Genomic DNA, 20,757 nt, shown 5'->3' with positions numbered 1-20,757 from the left:
TAAACGTCGTTATACAATGAATGGACTGGCTCCAAAAGTTGACTCTGCGGCTTCTCGAATGAACTCGTTGTTCTTTTGACTTATTTTTAATGCCTTCACTTAAGTAAACCTAAAGTCCTGCACTTCTGATGAAACACTTTAAGTGAAAGTGCAAAAGTTTTTCATTTGAAAGGAAAAGTTAACGTTTTGCACTCTTTGACTAAGGTTGCCAAACAGACTATTAATCTAGATATGTTTTATAGATGATGTTATAGCAAACTCTACAAGAATCAAAACACTTGCACGTTTTTTTAAACTTTGAAAGATAACTCTCTTTAGTGGCTAAATTTAAACCTGTCAAACTTAAATCTGTAAAAGCTCAAAAGAAGATCTTTGCCCAAAGTCACCATTTAAATTACAAAGATCAGTAAATGCAAAGCAGATTGTTGCAGCTCCACCCAAACAGTGCCACCCCTGACGATGCTAATAGCTAATCACGGTTAGGGAATTTGGTGTGACCACTGGAGCAACCAAATCTGATTTAACTTCCTGGCTCCACCCTTTCCTTTTTGATGTAGCAGTAGTAAACTCCTCACCTGTGGCTTTTAATTTTTCTACGGTAGCCCAACCTGCACAAAAATGCCTTTTTTTGAAAATCTGTTAATCACATGTCTGTAAAAACAGATCAAATGATCAAATTGTTTTTGAAAAATAAGAAGACTTCCCTTAAATACTGTTTCTTTGTGTTATTTATCTATAAAATATGTAATTTGAGTTTACTTAAGTGTGATTGTGTCTAAAAAAAAAAAAGGCCCACAGAGCTCTTTAAATGTACATATGCATATATGGCTTTGCATGGATATGACTTGTATGAAGTGATGAATGATTTAAAGTTCAGTTTTTCATGTTAATTGATCTTTAATGTAAAAACAGGAAATCCCTTTTTCAACATGTGTAAGATTTCAGGAAAAAAAAGATCAGTGTCCATCCTTAACATTTCCTGTTTTGAACCCACTTCTTTGTGTGTTACAGCGCCCTCTGCTGGCGTCCTGTTTCTTCATCATCTGCAGTGGGTGGGTTCGTGGATGACAGCTGTGCTCTGATTGGCTGTTTCAGGAGGAGGCTGCCATGACACAGTGGATGCTGCACAGAATCAGTTCCACAGCATCAGCAGCCAGCGCTCCTACATCCTTTTCGTTCTCCCTCTCTCCTTCTCTCTTTTCTCCTCCTCACCACTACCACCACCACCACCCTCGCTCTCTCTTCTCTTTCTCCCTCCTCCTACTCCTCCTTTCCCCGGTGAAACACAGGGAGGAAAAGCAGCAGCACGAGCAGCAGACGGACTGGTAGGTGTGCTGAGGCCTGTCTCCCTCTTGCAGCACAGGCAAGACATTGCGTTCTCCTCTGATCTCGGTCAAGGACTATCTATTTGAGAAGTGTGCGTGTGTGCGTGATGAGAGCAGGGATCTGGAAAGTAGGCAGCGAGGACTACCACACCTTTGGAGCTCTCATTAGCACCTCGTGATCTACACAGGGTGGATGCTGCAGTGTATATTTATTCCTCCTTTGCATGCTTGCTGAAGGATTTATCTCCTCCTTTTTGATCCTGGAGCTGTCTGTTGATTTCCTGGTATCTGCTTCAGTGTTGACGAGGCCTTGCGTGTCTGCACACGTGTGTTCTTGCTAGTGAGTGTGTTGAATGTCTGACAAAGGTCACATCTTTTTTGACTGCTGAGTGGATGGATTGTCAGCTCGCTTAGTGACAGCCTTCCTCTGTTTTTTTCCTCTAAATTACCTTCATCACCAGCCCTTCCATCCACTCCTCCCTGCCTCACATCCTCTACCTCATCACCTTCCTCTTTGCAGCATTTTTCATCCCCCTCTTCCTTTTGTTTTCTCCTCTCCTTGTACATTCTCATCATCATTTCTTCTTTCCACCTTCCTTCCATCCTTCCGGCTGACTAGTTTTCCCAGGATGCCTTGCACCAGGCCGCTCCGCTAGGCCCGAGCAGCATGGGCGGAGCCTGGGTGGGGAGAGAGAGCACGGATTGGACCCTTCCCCTCAGGACGGGCGCGCTGGCGGGTCACCCTCCCTCGGCTTCAGATGGGCGAGGACGCTGAGAGCCCCAAAATCAACCACACCTTCCTGCGAGACTACGTCACTGAAGGTAGGACAGACAGCATGTCATCCTGGGGTCTGATATCATGCTGCTTTGATTGAATGGAGTCATTTTATCTTCATGGGTGCATTATCCCTCCAGTAATGGATATGAGAATGAACATGAGCATCACTCACTCCGTGGCTTAATGAACTCTCACACAGAGACACTTTATTGTTTAACTCTTATGTGTCAGCTGTCAGTTATATATGGCTTTTTGTTTTATGTAGAAATTAATTGAAAAGAATATGTTGCATTGATCCAGCATGTTTCCTTTCTATGTCCCCTTATTTTTCACCCAAATCAATCATCTGTCCTTCTTTCTTTCCTCTTTCCTTGCTGCTGTTCATGACTATGACTATGACTAGTCTCTAAATTACATTTTCCCCCTTGTTGTCCTCCCAGCTGATGTCATCTCTACAGTGGAATTCAACCAGACGGGGGACCTGCTGGCCACAGGCGATAAAGGCGGCCGGGTGGTCATCTTTCAGCGAGAGAGTGAGGTCAGTGTAATATGTAAAATTACCAATTACTCTTTCTCTTTAAAATGTGTTCTCACTATGATGCACTCGCTCGTACATGTTGATTCTAATCACTGCTGCGTTTCACTCTCTAATCTGAACAGACGAAGACGGATCCAGAAGACTTCGGGGAGGCAGGTGACTCAGGGGAGTATAATGTCTACAGCACGTTCCAGAGCCACGAACCGGACTTTGACTACCTGAAAAGTCTAGAAATCGAAGAAAAGATCAACAAGATACGATGGCTGTCACAGCAGAATGCAGCACACTTCCTCCTCTCCACCAATGGTAAGAAACCAGCCTTACCAAAAGATCTGCAAGATTCATATTCCCTGTTCTGTATGAGGAAAAACGAGTAAATCATGTTCACCACAAATCTGTTTTTGATTGATATCTATTGATGCTGATTTTGATTGAAGTGGCATGGCTAACATTGGTGTGGATTACTTCAGTACAGTGTGCCTCTGATTCCCAGCATTGTGCAGGCCTGGCTGCATCTTCTGTTACCAAGAAGGGATAAAATAACACCCCGTCAGTCATTGGAGTCACTTTTGTGGTTACAGTTAGAGGCAGGCTGATGCACTGTGTAGAAACCACAGAATCTAATCCCTGCTTTAATTTCTCTGTTTTTATGGGCAGAAATTGCTCTTAAATTAGTGAGATAGAGACCATTTTATATTCTGTAGCTCCCCGTACATAACAGTCTTGTGAATGTCAAGTTTTCAATTACATTTAAGACAACTGCTTACCTGAAATTCAGATGATCTTTGGGTTTAGTTTTTCAAGCTGTTATAGTTACTGATGGCGTATGTGAGCAGCTTTTCTAGTACCTAATCAACTTTCAGTTATGTGCAAATCTCTCTGCCTGCCACAGATAAGACCATTAAACTGTGGAAGGTGTGTGAGAGAGACAAGAGGCCAGAGGGGTACAACCTGAAAGATGAGGAGGGACGGCTCAAGGACATCTCTACCATCACCTCTCTGCAGGTGCACGCACAAACATGAAATACTCCCTTCTGTGCATGGTCAAATTCAAGAAAATAAAGTCATCTTTAATTTTCTGTCCCTTCTTACCTATAATGTTTTGTCTGTATCTAAGGTTCCAGTGCTGAAACCCACAGATCTGATGGTAGAGGTTCGACCAAGACGAGTTTTCTCTAATGGACACACCTATCACGTCAACTCCATCTCTGTCAACAGCGATGGGGAGACCTACTTGTCTGCTGATGACCTTCGTGTCAATATGTGGCACCTTGACATCACAGATCGCAGCTTCAGTATCCTTTTGGAATATGCTTTGTTTGTCGTACAAATTTAATTTCAGATCACAGTTTGCTCAGAGGCTATCTGGAAACGGATAATACTGTAGTCTTTCCTGTAAGAAACCATAGTGTTGGATTCCCAGAACAGCTAAGGCTGAAAGCAGAAAGTACAAAATCCTGTTAAGAAAATTTTATCCCGTGTCATCACAAATACTTCTGCAGCAACATTGGAAGTAGGGTTATTTTAATCAATACCTGGTGCAGGAAAAGCAAAGAGCTGAACAAGTGGAATAGACATACACAGAGGAACCCTACGAGTATAGACATATAGAGTAGACATATTTCCTTTAAGTTATTTTTGGGGCTTTTTGCCTTTATTGGACAACTGTGATGAGGCCTGAAGCATCTGTATATAGGACATGCTTAAGCTGCTAGGTCAACCAGTGCCCCAGATAAAAAATACTCCCTAAAGAAGTCAACAAGAGATTCAGGTTTAGGTCACAGATATTTAAAACATGAGGTAATCCTATAGATCATCTAAACCTAAATGGATTGGTTTAAAATTGCTTATAATGTTACAAAACTTAAAACTACATCTATTCTTGCATGTTTGTTTCTTTACGGTGTAACCATTGTGCCATCTATTGCCAGTAATGTGAAAAACAAATTTCTAAAATGAAAACACATAATTCCATGTCCTTAAATACACACAGTCAGAATATATTTTACATCCCAGCTCATCTGAATTTAATCTGGATCTATATTTAATGGAAACATCTCATGGCTGTGTCAGGATATATGTCTTTGTTCAGAGTGCAGTGTACCTCCGGGGTTGTGTGTATTCTGTGCAGGCTGTAGCGTGATAGACAAGATGCATTTGGTGATTTCCCATTCAAATGGAAGCTGACCTAGAAAATCAGAGAGGCATCTATGTAAGACGAGTTTAAATAATTCAGTCAGCAGTACACTTTCTACTGAACCACACAGGACCGCCACGAATAGAACAGAGAGGAGCTGAGTGTGCGGGGCATAATGGGGCTGCATGGAGGAGCAATTTTTGAGGGTTTGGATTATGAAATGAGTTTTGAAGAACACGTTTGTAAAAGAAAAAAAAACAAGACTCATATTCATCCTTCTGTCTGCCTCCTACCAGGAATATGGTGCAGTCTTTGTGGTGTTAAATCCTTAACAGATCTGCTCCTCAGATATCGTGGACATCAAACCAGCCAACATGGAGGATCTGACGGAGGTGATAACAGCAGCAGAGTTTCACCCCCACCACTGTCACTTATTTGTGTACAGCAGCAGCAAGGGCACGCTGCGTCTCTGTGACATGAGAGCATCCGCACTCTGTGACAAACACGCCAAACGTGAGCATGTTGTGGAGATGAGAAACACGTGAAACATTATTTTAGTTTTAAGTTTGATAAATCCATCTTACCTGACTGTCATTTGTCAGTTTTTGAGGAACCCGAGGATCCAGGCAGCCGCTCCTTCTTCTCAGAGATTATATCCTCTGTGTCGGACGTCAAGTTCAGCCATAGCGGACGCTACTTGCTGACCCGAGACTACCTCACCGCCAAGGTGTGGGACTTGCACATGGACAAGGGGCCTGTGGAGACCTACCAGGTAAGAAAGCGCAACTGTTTTCAAAGTCCATTCATTACAGATACCGCTCATCTGATGTGGGGTTGCAGGGGGGTTTGTCATTGAAGGAGACAGGTTGTCAGTCAGTCACAGTTGAATATAACCTAACAAACATGCATTTGAGCTGTGTGGAAAGCTGGAGGACCTAGAAGGATGCTAGGGAGATAAATGTGCCTAAATTTTGACTGTTTTAATGGCCTACAAGGGGGAACTGTCCTGACTGCCAAAAAGACCCTTATTGTAAGAATCCAGCAGAGAGCAAGACACTACTTCTTGATTTATTACCTTGGTAAACCTGGTTTCAGTTTTCATTCAAGTCAGTATAATGTTTTTTTTGGGATTCCAATCCTGTTTATATAAATGAGTGATAAAGAATGGCACACCCTACAGTGTGGTTTCTTGTAAACAGGGCTAAAGACAATGAGAATGGGTATCCATCCCTTCTTTCAAATATGGTCACTTCTGACTCCAAGTAAAAAAAGAACAAAGAACAAAAAAAGGGAAAAGAAGACAACCGAAAACCTGAAAAGCCTTGAACAAGAAGTCCAAAAATATTAAATTGGTGACCTGAAAGTGACTGTCTACTTCTTTGTTACTGTAAATGCTTTAGAAGATTTGAACTATTATTCTGTCATTGAATTAGTCAGTCTTGGAAGCATTAATAGTTTTTCTACATGATACAGCTTTTAGAAAACTATTGCTGACAGTTAGTAAAGCAAATGAAGACAACTTATCATTCAAAGGTCCTGTTTGTCGGACATGCTGTGCGTCTTACGTGATTCACACTGATTTTATCCACTGTACAATGGAAATACAGCAGAAAATAGACAAATGTGGATGTGCACCAGAGTTTAAAGGAATACAGTTTGTTCCAGCTGTAGATTTCTGTAATTCTAATCTGAAGTCGACTGTTTGTGTGATTACCAGGTCCATGAATACCTAAGGAGCAAGCTGTGTTCCCTCTATGAGAACGACTGCATCTTTGACAAGTTTGAGTGTGTTTGGAACAGCTCTGACAGGTAAGCTGCAGAGATAATAAGTAGCAAGGGATTGACAGAGTGCAGTACACTTAAGTGCTTTTAGAAAACAGGGAAAGGGAGTATCCAGGTTTTGTTTGTGCTTACAGTAATTCCCACATTCTCCAGCCGGGCTGTTATCTGACATTTCAATCAATTGCAGAGACAAGCTTCACAGAGATCCAATCAATCTCTGTGTCTCATTTTGCTCCCCTCCTTTCCTCTTCCTCTTGTTTCCCTGAGCTCTGCTGCATCCCATCCAGTCGCCCTTTTCAGTTCGACAGCTCATTATGTCCTGCTCTCCTCTCTTTAGCGTGATCATGACAGGAGCCTACAATAGCTTCTTCCGGATGTTCGACAGAGAGACGGGCCGAGGCGTCACACTGGAGGCTTGGCGAGAAAGCAGCAAGCCCCGGGCAGTGCTGCGGACCCGACGTGTGTACACCGGTGGTAAGCGGCGTCGTGGAGATGTGGGTGTGGATAGCCTGGACTTCACCAAGAAGATCCTACACATGGCTTGGCACCCAGCTGAGAATATCATCGCCATAGCAGCCACTAACAACCTGTACATCTTTCAGGACCGCGTCAACCCTGAGGGGCAGGGACAGTGACGGAAAAGAGAATGTGGACAGTTCAGTTCAGAGACAGCAACCCAAATACTTTTGGATGTTCTAGGGATGGCGTGGGGATTGGACAGCCATTGCAACATGTTTTTGTTGATATTAGATTGGATCAATGAAAAAAAACACACACGAATGTTAACTTTTCTGATCCCCAAGGATGGTGTTACATAAGTTTCGTTCATCTCTGTGGTGAACTGACCTCTCCAGCACCTAGCAGGACATTTTTTCTTCCCACTTCTCCCACTTTTTGAAGATGTTTGTGTCACCGCCCCGCTGCAGGGGCAGTGAGAAGAGGTGCAGGGACACCTCTCTGTCTGCTATGAATCAGTGCTAATGACCACACAATGTTGCACTCCTCCTCACTGATCCGGCACCTTTTGACACAACATGGAGTGTTGGGTAGCAAAAGAGAAAGTCCTTGACATGACTGAATGGCATGTTTCTTTTGACTTTGCCGAACAGTTCATCTAAATCCAAGCATTTTTTCACGATTGTGGAACATTAGGAGTGATGTTATGGTACAGCTTTTCACAACAACATCCTCAACCATTGTTTTTTTCCATCTTTTCAGCTGCACACAGCATCTGATCCTCTCTTTTAGAGCAGTGCTCTTGGAGATTGCACGCATAAATGACCCCTGACCTTTGCCCCTTTTCACTTTGCAATAACAGCACTAAGAAAACACAGTGCAGCAATTTCCCTGCTTTGAAACATTAGCCCTTCTTCTACGACAGGTATACATACACTCTTTTTACTGCTAGCTGTAAATATTACGTGTTCTTTTTTATTGAGGCACTGATTCCCAGAGAGCTGAGGAGGGAAAGATGGATTTCAAGCTGGTACACTGCGAGCAAACACAGGATCTCTTATTAAAAATACTGTTAAATTCACACTAGTCTCAACACACATTTGTCAGTGGGTTTATTTCCTTTAGCAGTGAATACATAGGTACTTCTTGCTGTGGGAGGGGAGGAGTGAGTTGTGCACTAACTAATTTGTACTGACCTCTTGTATATGTAATTGGATTTTGATCATTTGTAAAAACTATTTTTTTCTCCAAAGTCTGCAAACGTCATGTTGACCTCTTTGAGAATATGTCCAAATTAAGCAAATCTAATATAGACAAATCAAATTTGTAAGTTTTACGCTTATTCAAAATGAGCAGTGATCATTTTACAATGACACAAAGCACATTCTATGAGAAGCTACAATCAGGAAAAGGTGAAATTGAAGCACATTGTTGATAACTGAGGCCCCTACATGTTTTGATGACTAAGATTATGTCCAGTGTGTTTGAAAGTCAAAGGTTATCATCAGTGCAATAGCTCATTATGTACATTGCTGAAAAGTCTTTAACATAAAACACTAATGCCATATGACTTTACTATATCACAAGTTTTACGTGTCATTATGCCGTATACCTCACAGCGCCACATGCTACTCTGGGGTGTGACTGAAAGCTAAGATTGTACAGCAGTGAGGTGAAGTCTTTGTTGGACTACATTTTGTGACCTGGTCAAGATTTGATTGTTTACAGTGAAGTGCTTTGTTTTTAAGTGACCTTTGCCCTGATGGCATTATTCATGTGGGTTTTGGATGTGTAGTTGAACAGGTGGAGTACTTAAATACATGAAAAAGAGGTTGAAATGATCATTTTTAGCAAAATCTGCCTCAGAAGATTAACTGTTTGAACCCAAAAGTCCAAGTAAAGAGGGAAATCGTCCATTCGTACTGTTTGCCCCCCTTTCTGCTCTATCTTCACTTTCACCTCTTTTGTTTTTAAAATTCCCTCACTGATTTTTCTGTTGCTGTGGTTCCTCTTATTGTATCAGCTGCTGTGTTTTGGTTTTCAGTGTCTAGTGTTGCTGTTTAACGCAGACAGAATCTTGCACTGATTGGTTTAATAAAGTGTTCAAACCAGCAAAATTCACAAAACCTTTCAAAAATTGGTCTAGTTGTAAAAGCCCACATAAAATCTCGTAATATTTTCTGGTCTGAGTCCTCTGAACAGTACGCTGTAGTTTAACACAGGTCAGCTGTGATCGCATCATAACCACTATCACATACAAGCAGTGAGAGGAGTTGTGTTCAGGAGCACAGCAGCAGCAGCATGTCGCCATTACTCAAAGCTACTAGCGCCTATATATATCATACTTTAAAAAAGACAAATCTAACAATACAAAAAACATAACTATAATGAGGTGAATGAAAGGAATGTGCATTAATAAAATTATGTGAAATCCGTCAAAAAGTGTGTTGAATCTGTGTGTATTTGAATCCATTTGGAGACAAAAATAAATAAAAACAAGTCATTTTATAAGACAAGAGCTTTAATAGTCATTGATCACTTGCATACACTCCATTTATTAATACAGAAGGACTTTACATTCATAGTACACAGGCTCAACATGAACAAACATTAAGAGGTAAGTGTACATTAGCATTATAAAATTCCTTCTTTTCGGCTCTTAATGTGCTTTAAGTAGTATTGCACTAATTACCAAATCAGTATTTTGGTATGAGTTGCTTTATGTTGCTGTCCCTTTAAAAACAGCCAAACTGTCAGATTTTGTAAGGCTACTGGAGTGAGCAACAAATTGAACCTATTTATCTAATTAAGAAGATAAAGAAACCAAGAGATGTTTCTTAAACAAAAAAGTAAATAAGTTACAATCTGTGACATATATATTTTTTCAAAGTAAACATAAAATGATCGCTAAATGGGACAATAAACACCCCAAAATAGTATTACTTCCAACTTTTTCAATTTTACAGTTAAAATATACTCTGTAAAAAAAAAAACTTGCTGCATCTTTATTTTATTTATGCATACACTTATTTCTGGAGAACTTAAAATGTAGTGTTTGTAATCATGTTTTAGAGTCACATTTGAAAAAGAATGACAAGCCTTAAACAAGCTTCAACCTTCGGTCTTAAAACATAAGGCAATGCAGAGGAGTTAAATCTGCATTTTGTAGAGTGTCCTCTCAAGACTGGCTCAGAAGTACCAGAACCACATACACACTAAGCCAAAAAAGCCATTTTCACAGCACAAATAAACATGCTTACAGCCTGGTACAAAAAAAATGTCTCCTATCTGAATGGCTGACTTCTCTAATGCAACAGTTTAGAGGATATTGAGATGATTGGTTTCTCCAATCAGAAGCACAGCTCAGCTCAGGTGGGTGCCCTATAGCTGTAGGTGGGGAGGTTCAAAGCCCACCCCATTTCCAATATGGCCGCTGTTCACAATTTGCTTCAAAACTCTGTTTTAGAAACAGACAGATGACATCACAGAGACTATGTCAATTTATTATAAAGTCCATGGCTTTGACTTGATTCAGTGTATTTATGAAAACATTGATAACACAATGGCCATAAACAGTCGGCAAATTCAAGCCACAAAACATCATCGTACAACAGGTGGAGTCTGCAGCAGTTACACGAAGGACGTATCACTGATACAGTTTGGACGGACCAACGCTGTTTGCTGCTTGAATGACAAGTGTGTTGTTTTAAGGCACATTGTATTGAAAAATATCAAAAGACTGAAAATTCTGACAACCTTACCTCATTAAAAAAAGAAGTAATGTGCACACACACACACACACACACACACACACATAGGCACAACACATGTAGATCAAGCTCAAGTCATTCTGATGATATAAATTATGTTTAACAAAATTAAAGTATCTGTTGGCATCCATTATTTAGCATTATGGCTCTGATGCAAATAGAGAAGTTCGGGCTTTTGTAGTGAACTATTTTTAAAAAGTACCTGGTGTTGTGACAAAGTCAATGTTGCTCACTGACCTTAATGAACTACTTTATAGGTACATGAGCTGAAGTAGTAAAAAAAAAAGGACAATGTTAATGCATGCACTAACAAGTTTCATGTTAGATCAAAATGTAAACAATGCAGTCATGTAAATACTAATTACAAATTCTGATCACCAGAATTGCAAAAGACCCTTCAGAAGACATTTCAATGAGTCATTGTGACTGTCATTCTTCTCAGGTTGAGATTTTTGCTGACAGGAAAGGGGAAAAGAAAAAGTCAAAGGCAAACTTCAGGGCTTTCATTGTGGTGCGTCTCCAGTCTCTCTCAATCTTCACCTGCCTGCCTCCAGTCAGCACTGAAGGATCACAGTCCAGGCAGTGGATAGCCTTCAGCTCAAAGGCTGGAGCTCTGGCTCCCAGTCGGCCCTCCAGCTTAGTGCTGAACTCCACCATGTTACCAGGACTTAGGTTTAGGAGAACTTGTCTGAACTCGTGGCTGGCCATCAGGAGTATATCTCTGGCTGGGTCGTCCAGGCCTCCTTCTCGGATCATTCCTACTGTCACCTCAAAGCGATGGCTGTCAAAGCGCTTTATGTGGCAAGCGTGTTTTGCCAGGGCCTTGAGCTGGCACAGCTCCTCTTCTTCTTGCATTCGAAGCAGTAAGGGCAGTGAAACCGTAGCTGAGGCAGAACTGGAAGCCAAGTTGGCAGCAGTCATGTTTGCCACTGTAGCATTTTTTGGCTCACATTTTGGATACTTCTCTCCATACAGGCAGCGCAGCCAGTCTCCCATGAACACTGGCAGCATGTTGATGACAGACTGTGCTCCATTCTCTGTCTCAGCCACACGGACATGCCTGAATCGACCAGTCCAAGTGACTCTGTGTCCTTGCAAGTGGCTACAGAAGAGCTGTGTCTGAGCCACACCTTTATTTTCCCAGGCAGGGGGCCCACATGCCTGGCTGTACTGACCCCAGGTGAGCGTGGAATTGTACACCTTCTGCCCCTCGGCATGGTACACATAGATTGCAAAGAACAGGATCACCATGGAGATACAGAGTAGGATGAGTTTCACAGGGCCACGGTGAGTCAGTGAGCGGAAGACATCCAGAATGGACATGCTGAAACGTGTCCACAGTCTCAGGGTGACAGGGATTGCACAAATCACCAGGGTGACAATCATTTTTGTGAGCTCCAGCTCGAGGAACCACTTAAAAATCTGGATGAAGAGCATGGCTGCAAGGCCAAACGCCAGAACAGGCAAGGCAAATAGAAAGAGGAAGTAGGCAACACAGGTGCGGATGAGACCCACAGCAGAGGAATTCTGGAGGAGCACCACCGAGAACTCACACCACATGAAGCACACAAGGTAGGGGACGAGGAAGCAGTAAGTCCCCCTGAAGCCACGCATCCTGGCCATGCTGGGAGGAAAAAAAGAGATGGAAAGGAAAGAAAAAAATCTTAGTAAATCATACAGAAAGCAGGTAAAAAGAATTTTTCAAATGAAATTCTAAATGTGATGGTTAAATTTTGATAAGCACTTAAAAATGCTATGAGGAGGATCTGTTTTGATTGCACTACCTCGCCCTCTTCTGGCCCGGGGTCTCCACACACTGTTGTAAATTACTTTTAGTGAGGCGTGTGTTTGTTTTAGAATTAAATGGAGATCTGATCCACAAAAATTTTCTTTGTTCGAGACAACTTTTTGCTGGATACAACGTGTCGAGATCAGGGACTTAACAGAACAGTCACATAGCACTACGGTTTGAAACATGACATCAAGCAAACGTAGCAGCCAGCTATATGTTAGCCCGGTTCTCCGTCATATCTGTAGGCTAACGTGACAACAAGTAAACACTTTCAGTTTGTATGTAGTTAAGTAGCCATTTATATTTAACTCAGCTAACGGCCTGGTGCTCTAAGACATGTCTAATATGTAGCGTTAGTAAATTCTAGTTAGCTATGTCATGCCAGTCATCTACCAAGCAGAGGTTGGTAGGCTAATTAGCTTTTAGCTCGGGCTGTATTCAGGAACTCCCGCTTAGCTTTCTTCAGTCCTTTTTCTGTCTGACAGTTAGGCTTCTGTGTCCATCATCACTACAAAATTGGTCATAGAAATCATTTTTAGCGAGAAAAACACAGATCTCTGTGTTTTATATCTTCTCACTACTAAACTTCATCAGCTGGCGTGGTGTTGTCATAGAGACCTAGATGTGCCGTAAATCCTTTAAGAATAGTTGGACCAAGGCATCTTTTCTACGAGCAGATTATTGTTGATAAAACAAAAACAACATGGGTTTAAAACAGTGTCATTTCAACAGATACTTGAATTCTGAGTAACAGTCCCTTAAAACATTAACTCACCTGAAGAACAAGTAGAACAGGTAGACATACAGTAGGCAAGGCAGACTAAGCTTCAGTACTACAGACTCCCCCAGTGGCAGTGTGGCGAAGGTATGACCCAGGAGGCGAAGCATTGTCCTGTCCTCTGGCAGGAACTGAGTCAGACAACAAAATGACGAAGCCACCTGGATTAAAAAGACGTACAATCATTGATGTATTATTAATTTAAAAATAGAATTATTTATGAACACGACACGATGAGTTCTGTTCAACCTGACCTCTATGACCATCGCTTTGCGTGCATAAGTGGCAGCAGTGGGACTGAGGCTATGGTAGCTGACAGCAGTGAAGAAGATGGCCACAGTGGACAGCTCAGAACAGGGGATCCAGCCCTTGTCCGCCACAGGGAAGGAGAAAATGATGAAGAAAACAGAGAGAATGAAATAAAGGTACGGCTCAAGGTTATTCCAACCAAAGTTGGTCTCTGCCTGCTCCACATCCAGGCCAGGTTCGAAACGTGTCAGCAGAGATGTCAGAGCACTGAAGTTCTCCCAAGTCTGCAAAATTAAGAAGGAAACATAAATACTTCTTGAAGTTAAACAGACTGGTTTAAAATCCTCCAAAGATTTTTAGATTCTGACTCAAGGTGACGACACTCACTTTGCTGCTCTGGAAAACCCTCAGCGTGCAGATGATCATGGAAATAAAAGAAAGATAGAAAACAAGCAAAGGGATGACAAAAGCGAACAGATCCACTGTCAGATTGCTGATGATGAAGAAGAAGATGAGCGCATTGACGTGCTGCGTAGGGATGGCGGTACTCAGCCACTGGACGCCAGCTCGGGATCCCCAGTCCACCATGTGCTCTTTCATCTCAACAATAGCATGCAGAGGGTACTGCAGCATCTGAAGGGGAAAGAGCAAGAGAGTTAAAGGAAAACCCAAATTCATAACAGAAAGAAATGATCTCTTTATGAGGTACCATCAGGCGGGATTTCATGTCCATGGCTGTTTTCATGGCCTCATTCTGATCAGAGCGTAACATCATCCCACTACGGCCAAAACTCCAAGAACTCCTGTGGGCCTTCTTGCATCCTGATGGGACCAGCTCAGCTTTCTGCTTTAAAGCACAGTCTCATGAACAAATTTGACTGAACTGGTCAAATTACAAATAATATATATACAAACAGTGCACTTGTGTTTACAGATAATTATTTCAGTGGATGTGTCTTCTACCTGGTCAGTTTTGTCCTGAGGTGGCGGGATTTCAGTTTTGGTCATAACCTGACTGCCAGTAGGGGCTACAGAGGGGACGATACCTTGTGCATACTGTTTAGTCATCTCAACAAAGTCATCCAGGTCGACCAGCTGTGAAGCTGTACAGAGAGTAAGCAGAAAGAGAGATGATTCATTTTATTCTTTATTTTATCTTTTTCCTTCTCCCCATCTCTCTGTGTGGACACTCACACTCATTGCTGACCAGGCTCTCCAGTACTTTCTGTGTCTGGCCTGAAGTTGGGGCAGGAATCCTGCTTGCAGTACCACCTAATGGTGAGATGTGATTACAACAACAGGGAGTTACAAACACTGTCTTGGAGGCCTCTGCATGTAATGTGATATGCCTCACTGTGACAGCTGCAAATACTGAAATCGCAAAGGGAAAAATATGATAATAAGCCAACAAATAACAAAATGCTGCAGGTTTCTGGACAGTCTGTCCTAAACCCAGGAGAATTGCAGTCACCACTCTTGAAGTATTTAATAAGTGGTGTTGTGTTTGCATCCTACCTTGCACTGCATTGACCTGGCTGACATTTTCCAGCATCTCAGCCACGGCCACTTTCTTCTTTCTCTCTGGATTGAGTTTCCAGTACATCATCATGGCTGCTTTACGCACCGCCAGCTCAAACTTACTCTCTGTTGCCAACTTACGAACATCAGCCTCATTCTCTGGAGTGATTCCTTGTAGAAGATGACAGGCACAAATAAGTGAATGAACTACAAACACACATGAATCAGCTGAGAGAGATGTACACACACCTTTCCTCTGGATCCAGCACCGTTGCAGTGCTCTTGCTGCACCTTTCCTCCCCTGCTTAGCTGCTTGAATCAGCCAATAAACAGCCAGCTGATTATTTTGCTCTTTGTCCTTCTCTTCTGCAAGAAGCAAGTAGTGCTGACCCAGCTGAAACACAGAAGAGAGGTAGAGGAGAAGACATCAATTAAGGTTGTGTAGCCTTGAGGAAATGCTTTTTCAAGTTTGACAAAGGGGTTTCAAGGAATTCTACATCACAGAAAGGTTGAGTGGTATTTTTATAGTGGTGCTAACTGAATTAAGAATCAAACCTCAACTGCAACATTCACTTTGGATGCAGTTTTCCTTTTTTAAGACCAGAAATGTACCTTCATATTACAACGTATTAATCATGGCACTGAAATTAAACATGTTCTGCATTAGGTGTAAATTTACATTATCCATAAAGTACACAAAAACAGTATATCTAGTATATATCTAGTAAATCTCACAAAACTACATTTGGGCTTTGCATAGGCCACTTGTATGAAGCTAAGGCTCTGTAGATTTTGCAGAAACTCAAGAACTCTTACAGCTGACATCTTTAAATGAGTGTGTTATCATGATGTGAAAATGTGCTTCATGAACATGGAGAGGTAAAAAAAACATTGGGGGAAACAAGGCAAACCAAATAATGAAATGGTGCAGAAAGGCAGAAATTGGTGCATAAAATAGTTGTAGAATGTAGGATAAGAAATATTTGGGGCTAAAAAAACCTGTTTGTAGATCAAGCTAGTCATTGTGGAAAAAGATAATGATAAATACATGATCCTTATTCTGAGTTTCTGATGATTAATCAGCATGTTACACTGCAGGAAACTGAAGTTTGACACCACAGAAAGAGTGATTTTTCCCATAAACCTCTAAAAGACATTGTTAACAGATAGAGCATTCAGAGACTAATAATAAATATGTCAGTAGGAGCCTGTAGCCCTCGTCAGCCCTTTTTACAAAATCTAATTTGGCCTCCAAAAGTTTTTACATCCCTGGTTTAGACATTTCTGAAAGCCCCTGTTTGATAAGGACTGTTTTCTTGGTAGAAATCTTTAACCAAAGTGTTTTGACAGTGAATTTTATAAAGCCCATGGAAAACACGTGGATTAAGTCTCAATAAATTTTCCCATTTGCCATCTGGCTAATTAACCACCAGCAGGGACTCCTGTGGAATATCAAATAACGGCTTTCTAATCTTAACTGTAATCCCATAACTTCCCTGTAGTTAAAACCAAATGTGTCTATTTTTAAGGAGATGGGATGTGTTTTCACTTGACGTGACTCAGTTTTTATGTATTCTGTACCATGTCTCTATTTGAAATAATAAGAATTAGATATAAAGCTGCTTTCCTGTCATGTTTTCCATCAATAAAATGGTTTCAGGTATTAGAACATCTCAATTCCAGCAATGAAAAACAATTAAATAACATCTGAACAGAAACTCTTAACATGTATACATGATCTTAAAAAACCTCTATTTTGGATATATGAGACGTCTAACGTTCTGCTACATGTATTCCCCCTCATGGCTTCACATGTGGAATACATGACATACAGCAGAGGAGTGTTTAAGACATGTAACCATCCACTGAGGAATTTACCCTTTTGGATATGGAGTGTCTTAACCTCAAAGTCTGGGCTCATCTTTCACCCCTACCCCCCTTTTCTTCTGCCGGAGCCTCTTTTCATGTTCACATGGACCGATACAGAAATAAAGATTGAAGTGAAAAATGGACATTTAGAAACTGCACATGCTCCTTGCAGTGCTGCAATGAAGTCTGCATAATGACTTGTGTGTGATACAATATTTTCTTGGTGTATCATATTGAAAGTCTTGGATCACTTTTCAAGTGACCAAAAATAGAAGCATGCTCATAACCAGACTGAGTCAACCAGCAGCACTGAAAACAATGCCAAGAGCCGGTCTGTGAGCATGTGCTTTTATACTCACACGCGTCTGAGCCTTGGCATCGCCGGCTATGGCCTTCTCTTCCATCTGCTCCACAGACAACTCTTCCTCAGGTTCATCATCTGGGTACAAGAGAATATACAGAAGACACTTTGGAGTCCACATACCCATCTCAAGTGATCAAAAACTACTCTCTGTATCCATGGATGAAATGTTTACCAAAGCCTTGCTATGTCACTTGCGCAGTAATACAACTGTTTTTCAGACACACTGAGTACACAGCCAGGGGTGAACAAATCCCGACTGACATCTATCTCGTAACATGAGAGTAGCAAAGAGTCATAGGTGGAGTAGTTGTGAGAGTGTGTGCGTTTCAAACATGTCTGTGCATCTGTCTGTCTATGTAGATATCCTGTGACAAGTCCACAGAGCTCCATCAACACTGTGCCCACCGCCCAGGTACCATATCAAATCATTAATGGGTCAGCTACACAAAGTGTTACCGTCCCCAAGTGTCCTTCAATCAAAAATGTTCAGCTTCTTCTCTAGTTTCCTGTTCCAGGGATCAAATAAAATCTTCCCTTGCGTGGTAATTTTTTTGTTTCACTTCCTGTGGATTTAAAATTAAACAAGAGAGACTCCACAGTAGAACAGTAAATATTTGCATCAGTTTTTTAAGATAATTGTAGAATATAAAGAAATAGCTCACGGGTAAATATGCCAAATTGCTAAAAAGATTGTCATTGCTCTAAATATCACAAGCTAAAACGATTCCAAGCAGGTAAAATGTTCCCTATCTTTGTTAAGCATGATAGCATGACAACATTTGCATTTGGCAGAAAGTAAAGCTAAAACTTATTGTTTCTTGCCAAGAACTTTATTTTGTAGAATAGATGGAGGGGAGCCAAAAAAAATCAAAGTCTCCCAATTCACCATCAGAGGCTAGCTGTAAATCAATTCCAAATGCTGAACTTTACATCACAAAGTAACACATTTACAACTTTTTTGATGGTTGTAGCTTATTTAACTACTGATAATATTCCAGGTAGTTTTTGTTTCCATCAAACATTTTCAACTTGCTAGTCTTAAAGTTTAGGCATTTAAGAGTCTTGCTTCTTTGATTGACAGCTAAATGCCACCATCTGTCTCTTGAGCAATAATTCAACTAACTGGAGTCACTGAACTTGATCTCTTTGGTGCATATCTTCTTTTCCAAATATAGTGTGTTCTAGTTTCAGAAACAGGAGGGTATAAACAAACTTAAGGATTTCTTTGAGTGTCACACAAAGCAGCAGCTGCAAACAAGGCTACTTAGCTTACTTCCTATATTAGATAATACTATCGAAAAAATATCTAACTGAATGGTCATACAAAAGTCCCCCTAAACTTTTGACCTCTTCTTTTGTAAGGGACATGTGTGCAAAAAATGCCTTGTTATGCTTTTCCCTAAAAGAACAGGGAAGGCAACCTGTCAGCGTGGCCAGAAAACTGGGAAGGAATCACCAGGAGAGCATAAATGTTAAATTTTCAGGTATATCCAGCCGTTAACAAAACCTTATTTTGACAAATTGGAGCCCATCATCTCTCAAGCTTACAGTGCTATCCCTCAAGCCTTGCTGTTAGCATGGCTAAAAGGGTTCACATGGTATAAGTTACACACATGGGAGATGTGAAGGGTAGTCGCCATGTGCATGATGACAACTCTCAGTGTGTGTTAGTGTAATGTGTGGTCTGTTCCACAGAGAGGAGTCTGCTTCCTGCAGCCTATGAACAATGCATGTTTTAATTCCTGGCTGAAAACAAAAGTATGCTTACCCTCCTCTTCATCATTGGCCTCCTCCTCAGCTTTCCTAAGTCTCTCCTGGATTATCACCCGCTTTGCCACTGAAGCAAAAGTGCGTTTCATCTGGGCTGGAGAAGAAGAGGAGGGATCTGTTGTGTTGGCTGTACCAGCCGGTGAAGAAGATGCAGATATAAGCTTAGAAAAGGATGAAACTTTGGGGATTTGAGGGGAGCCAACTGGTGGTGTTTTGCTCGTCACAGAGTTGGCAGATTTTGTGGAGACAGTTTTAGAAGGAGGTTTTGAAGTCACAGCAGGAGGTGAAGGCTTTGATGACTCTAAAGACGAAGACTCTGTTGGTTTAGAGTTTGCATGAGGGGATTGCTGAGAGGGCAAAGATAATTTTCTTGGTTTTGTGGTTGTTTCTGTTGAGGTTGAAGATTTTTTAGAGGGAGAGGGGCCAGTTGGGAGCTTATTGGAGGTCTGGGATGGAGGAGTCTGTTTGGGGGAGGAGGGAGAGGGCCCATCAGGGATAGGGCATGACCCCTGGCTGTTGACAGCAGTTGGTGTTGAGGAATCTGTCTCCATATTACCTGTAAAGAAAAAGACAAAAATTCCTAGAAGCAAGTCACCAGTAAAGACAGAGAGCTGGACTCTGAACTATCAGTTGGAGAAACCTGCTATTTACATGAAAAATAGGCCACCTTGCTTTGAGCTGAGAAACATAAATTGGCATAAAAAAGCAGTGAGTATTAACAAAGCTAAGAATGTCATGAAAGAACTATGTCTGTCTGACTTAAAACGTCATCAGATTAAACAAGATGCTTTCCCAAACTTCTGCTTTATCACAGTGTATTGCATATTAAAAATACATTCAACTCATGTTACAACACAAACATAGTATAAAATTTGCCCAACATTTTCCAAGGTAAAGAAAAAATCATACTTAAAAAAAAAGGTGGAATAAGTTTTCTCAGCTCCAGAAATGTTTATATAGAAATTAACTGACACAAAATTTACAGGAGAAAGAGGTCGACTTATTTTTTTTTACCACCTGATATTTAAAAGTTTAAAGGAACAGTTTTGGTGATTTCAGTAGTTACTCTATTGAACTAAGGTGTCTAATAAGTCTGTTTCCTTCATAGGGGAATAGTCAACATAAATGTTTTCTTCATGTCACGTCAAGTTGCATTCCACTCTGATAGTAAACAAACAAGTTTCACTTACTTTTTTGCACACAAAAATAATCCCTTTGGAACCAAAAACACAACTCTCCTCCTGGGTTGAAAGAGTTTAGCCTGTAAATTAGTCCATGCTGTTCTCCACGCACCCTTTACAGCCCCTACGAAACCAGAGACACAAACTGACTGTGGTCTAACTCTCAAGTGTCTTGTCTGGCAGGAACAACACCACAATATTACGCCCTGCGCGCTGGAAATAGACACGCCTCTGATAGGCTGACATAAATGGCAATCAAACGGAGGACTCATCTGATTGGTTAGCAGCGTAGTTTATGCTTTGTTAACCTGTGTGGGGTGGGGGTACGTATTGTGCAGAAACAGAGTTTCTTTTTGGGTGGGATTTCTGAATATTTCTTTTAATCTGTTTTAAATGTAAAAATCCGTAATCTAGTTTGAATTTTAAAACGAAAATAAGAATTGTTAAAGA

General features: G+C 41.2%; 2 protein-coding genes across 3 annotated transcripts; one reads left to right on the top strand and one right to left on the bottom strand.

The window, feature by feature from the left end:
- The first annotated feature begins 1,111 nt into the window (after window positions 1–1,111).
- On the top strand, window positions 1,112–9,500 carry ppp2r2ca (protein phosphatase 2, regulatory subunit B, gamma a). Of its 2 annotated transcripts, none has more exons than XM_074695948.1 (10): window positions 1,112–1,325; window positions 1,945–2,147; window positions 2,544–2,641; window positions 2,764–2,947; window positions 3,534–3,646; window positions 3,759–3,936; window positions 5,127–5,291; window positions 5,381–5,550; window positions 6,496–6,587; window positions 6,898–9,500. In XM_074695948.1, the coding sequence occupies exons 2-10, from the start codon at window positions 2,084–2,086 to the stop codon at window positions 7,193–7,195; spliced, it is 1,362 nt and encodes a 453-aa protein (XP_074552049.1). In that variant the 5' UTR covers window positions 1,112–1,325; window positions 1,945–2,083; the 3' UTR covers window positions 7,196–9,500. The 2 variants fall into 2 exon arrangements, with proteins under 2 accessions (XP_074552049.1, XP_074552041.1); XM_074695940.1 differs by having other exon boundaries at window positions 1,787–2,147.
- A 1,269-nt stretch (window positions 9,501–10,769) lies between these two features.
- On the bottom strand, window positions 10,770–20,445 carry wfs1a (Wolfram syndrome 1a (wolframin)). Its single transcript, XM_074698470.1, has 12 exons — window positions 20,317–20,445; window positions 19,125–19,682; window positions 17,352–17,431; window positions 15,373–15,517; window positions 15,121–15,294; window positions 14,800–14,877; window positions 14,569–14,708; window positions 14,315–14,449; window positions 13,993–14,238; window positions 13,611–13,889; window positions 13,354–13,517; window positions 10,770–12,410 (listed from the first exon to the last, which is right to left on the bottom strand). Exons 2-12 carry the CDS (start codon window positions 19,675–19,677, stop codon window positions 11,225–11,227), a joined length of 3,180 nt encoding a protein of 1,059 aa, XP_074554571.1. The 5' UTR covers window positions 19,678–19,682; window positions 20,317–20,445; the 3' UTR covers window positions 10,770–11,224.
- Window positions 20,446–20,757: the final 312 nt, after the last annotated feature.

This window comes from Halichoeres trimaculatus, unplaced genomic scaffold, assembly GCF_033239565.1.
Source record: "Halichoeres trimaculatus isolate MK-OKI-2021-1 unplaced genomic scaffold, fHalTri1.1 fHalTri1_scaffold_2, whole genome shotgun sequence".
In the NCBI taxonomy this organism is placed as follows: Eukaryota; Metazoa; Chordata; class Actinopteri; order Labriformes; family Labridae; genus Halichoeres; species Halichoeres trimaculatus.
The sequence above is the reverse complement of the archived record's forward strand: the minus strand, read 5'-3'. Positions and strand labels throughout refer to the sequence as shown.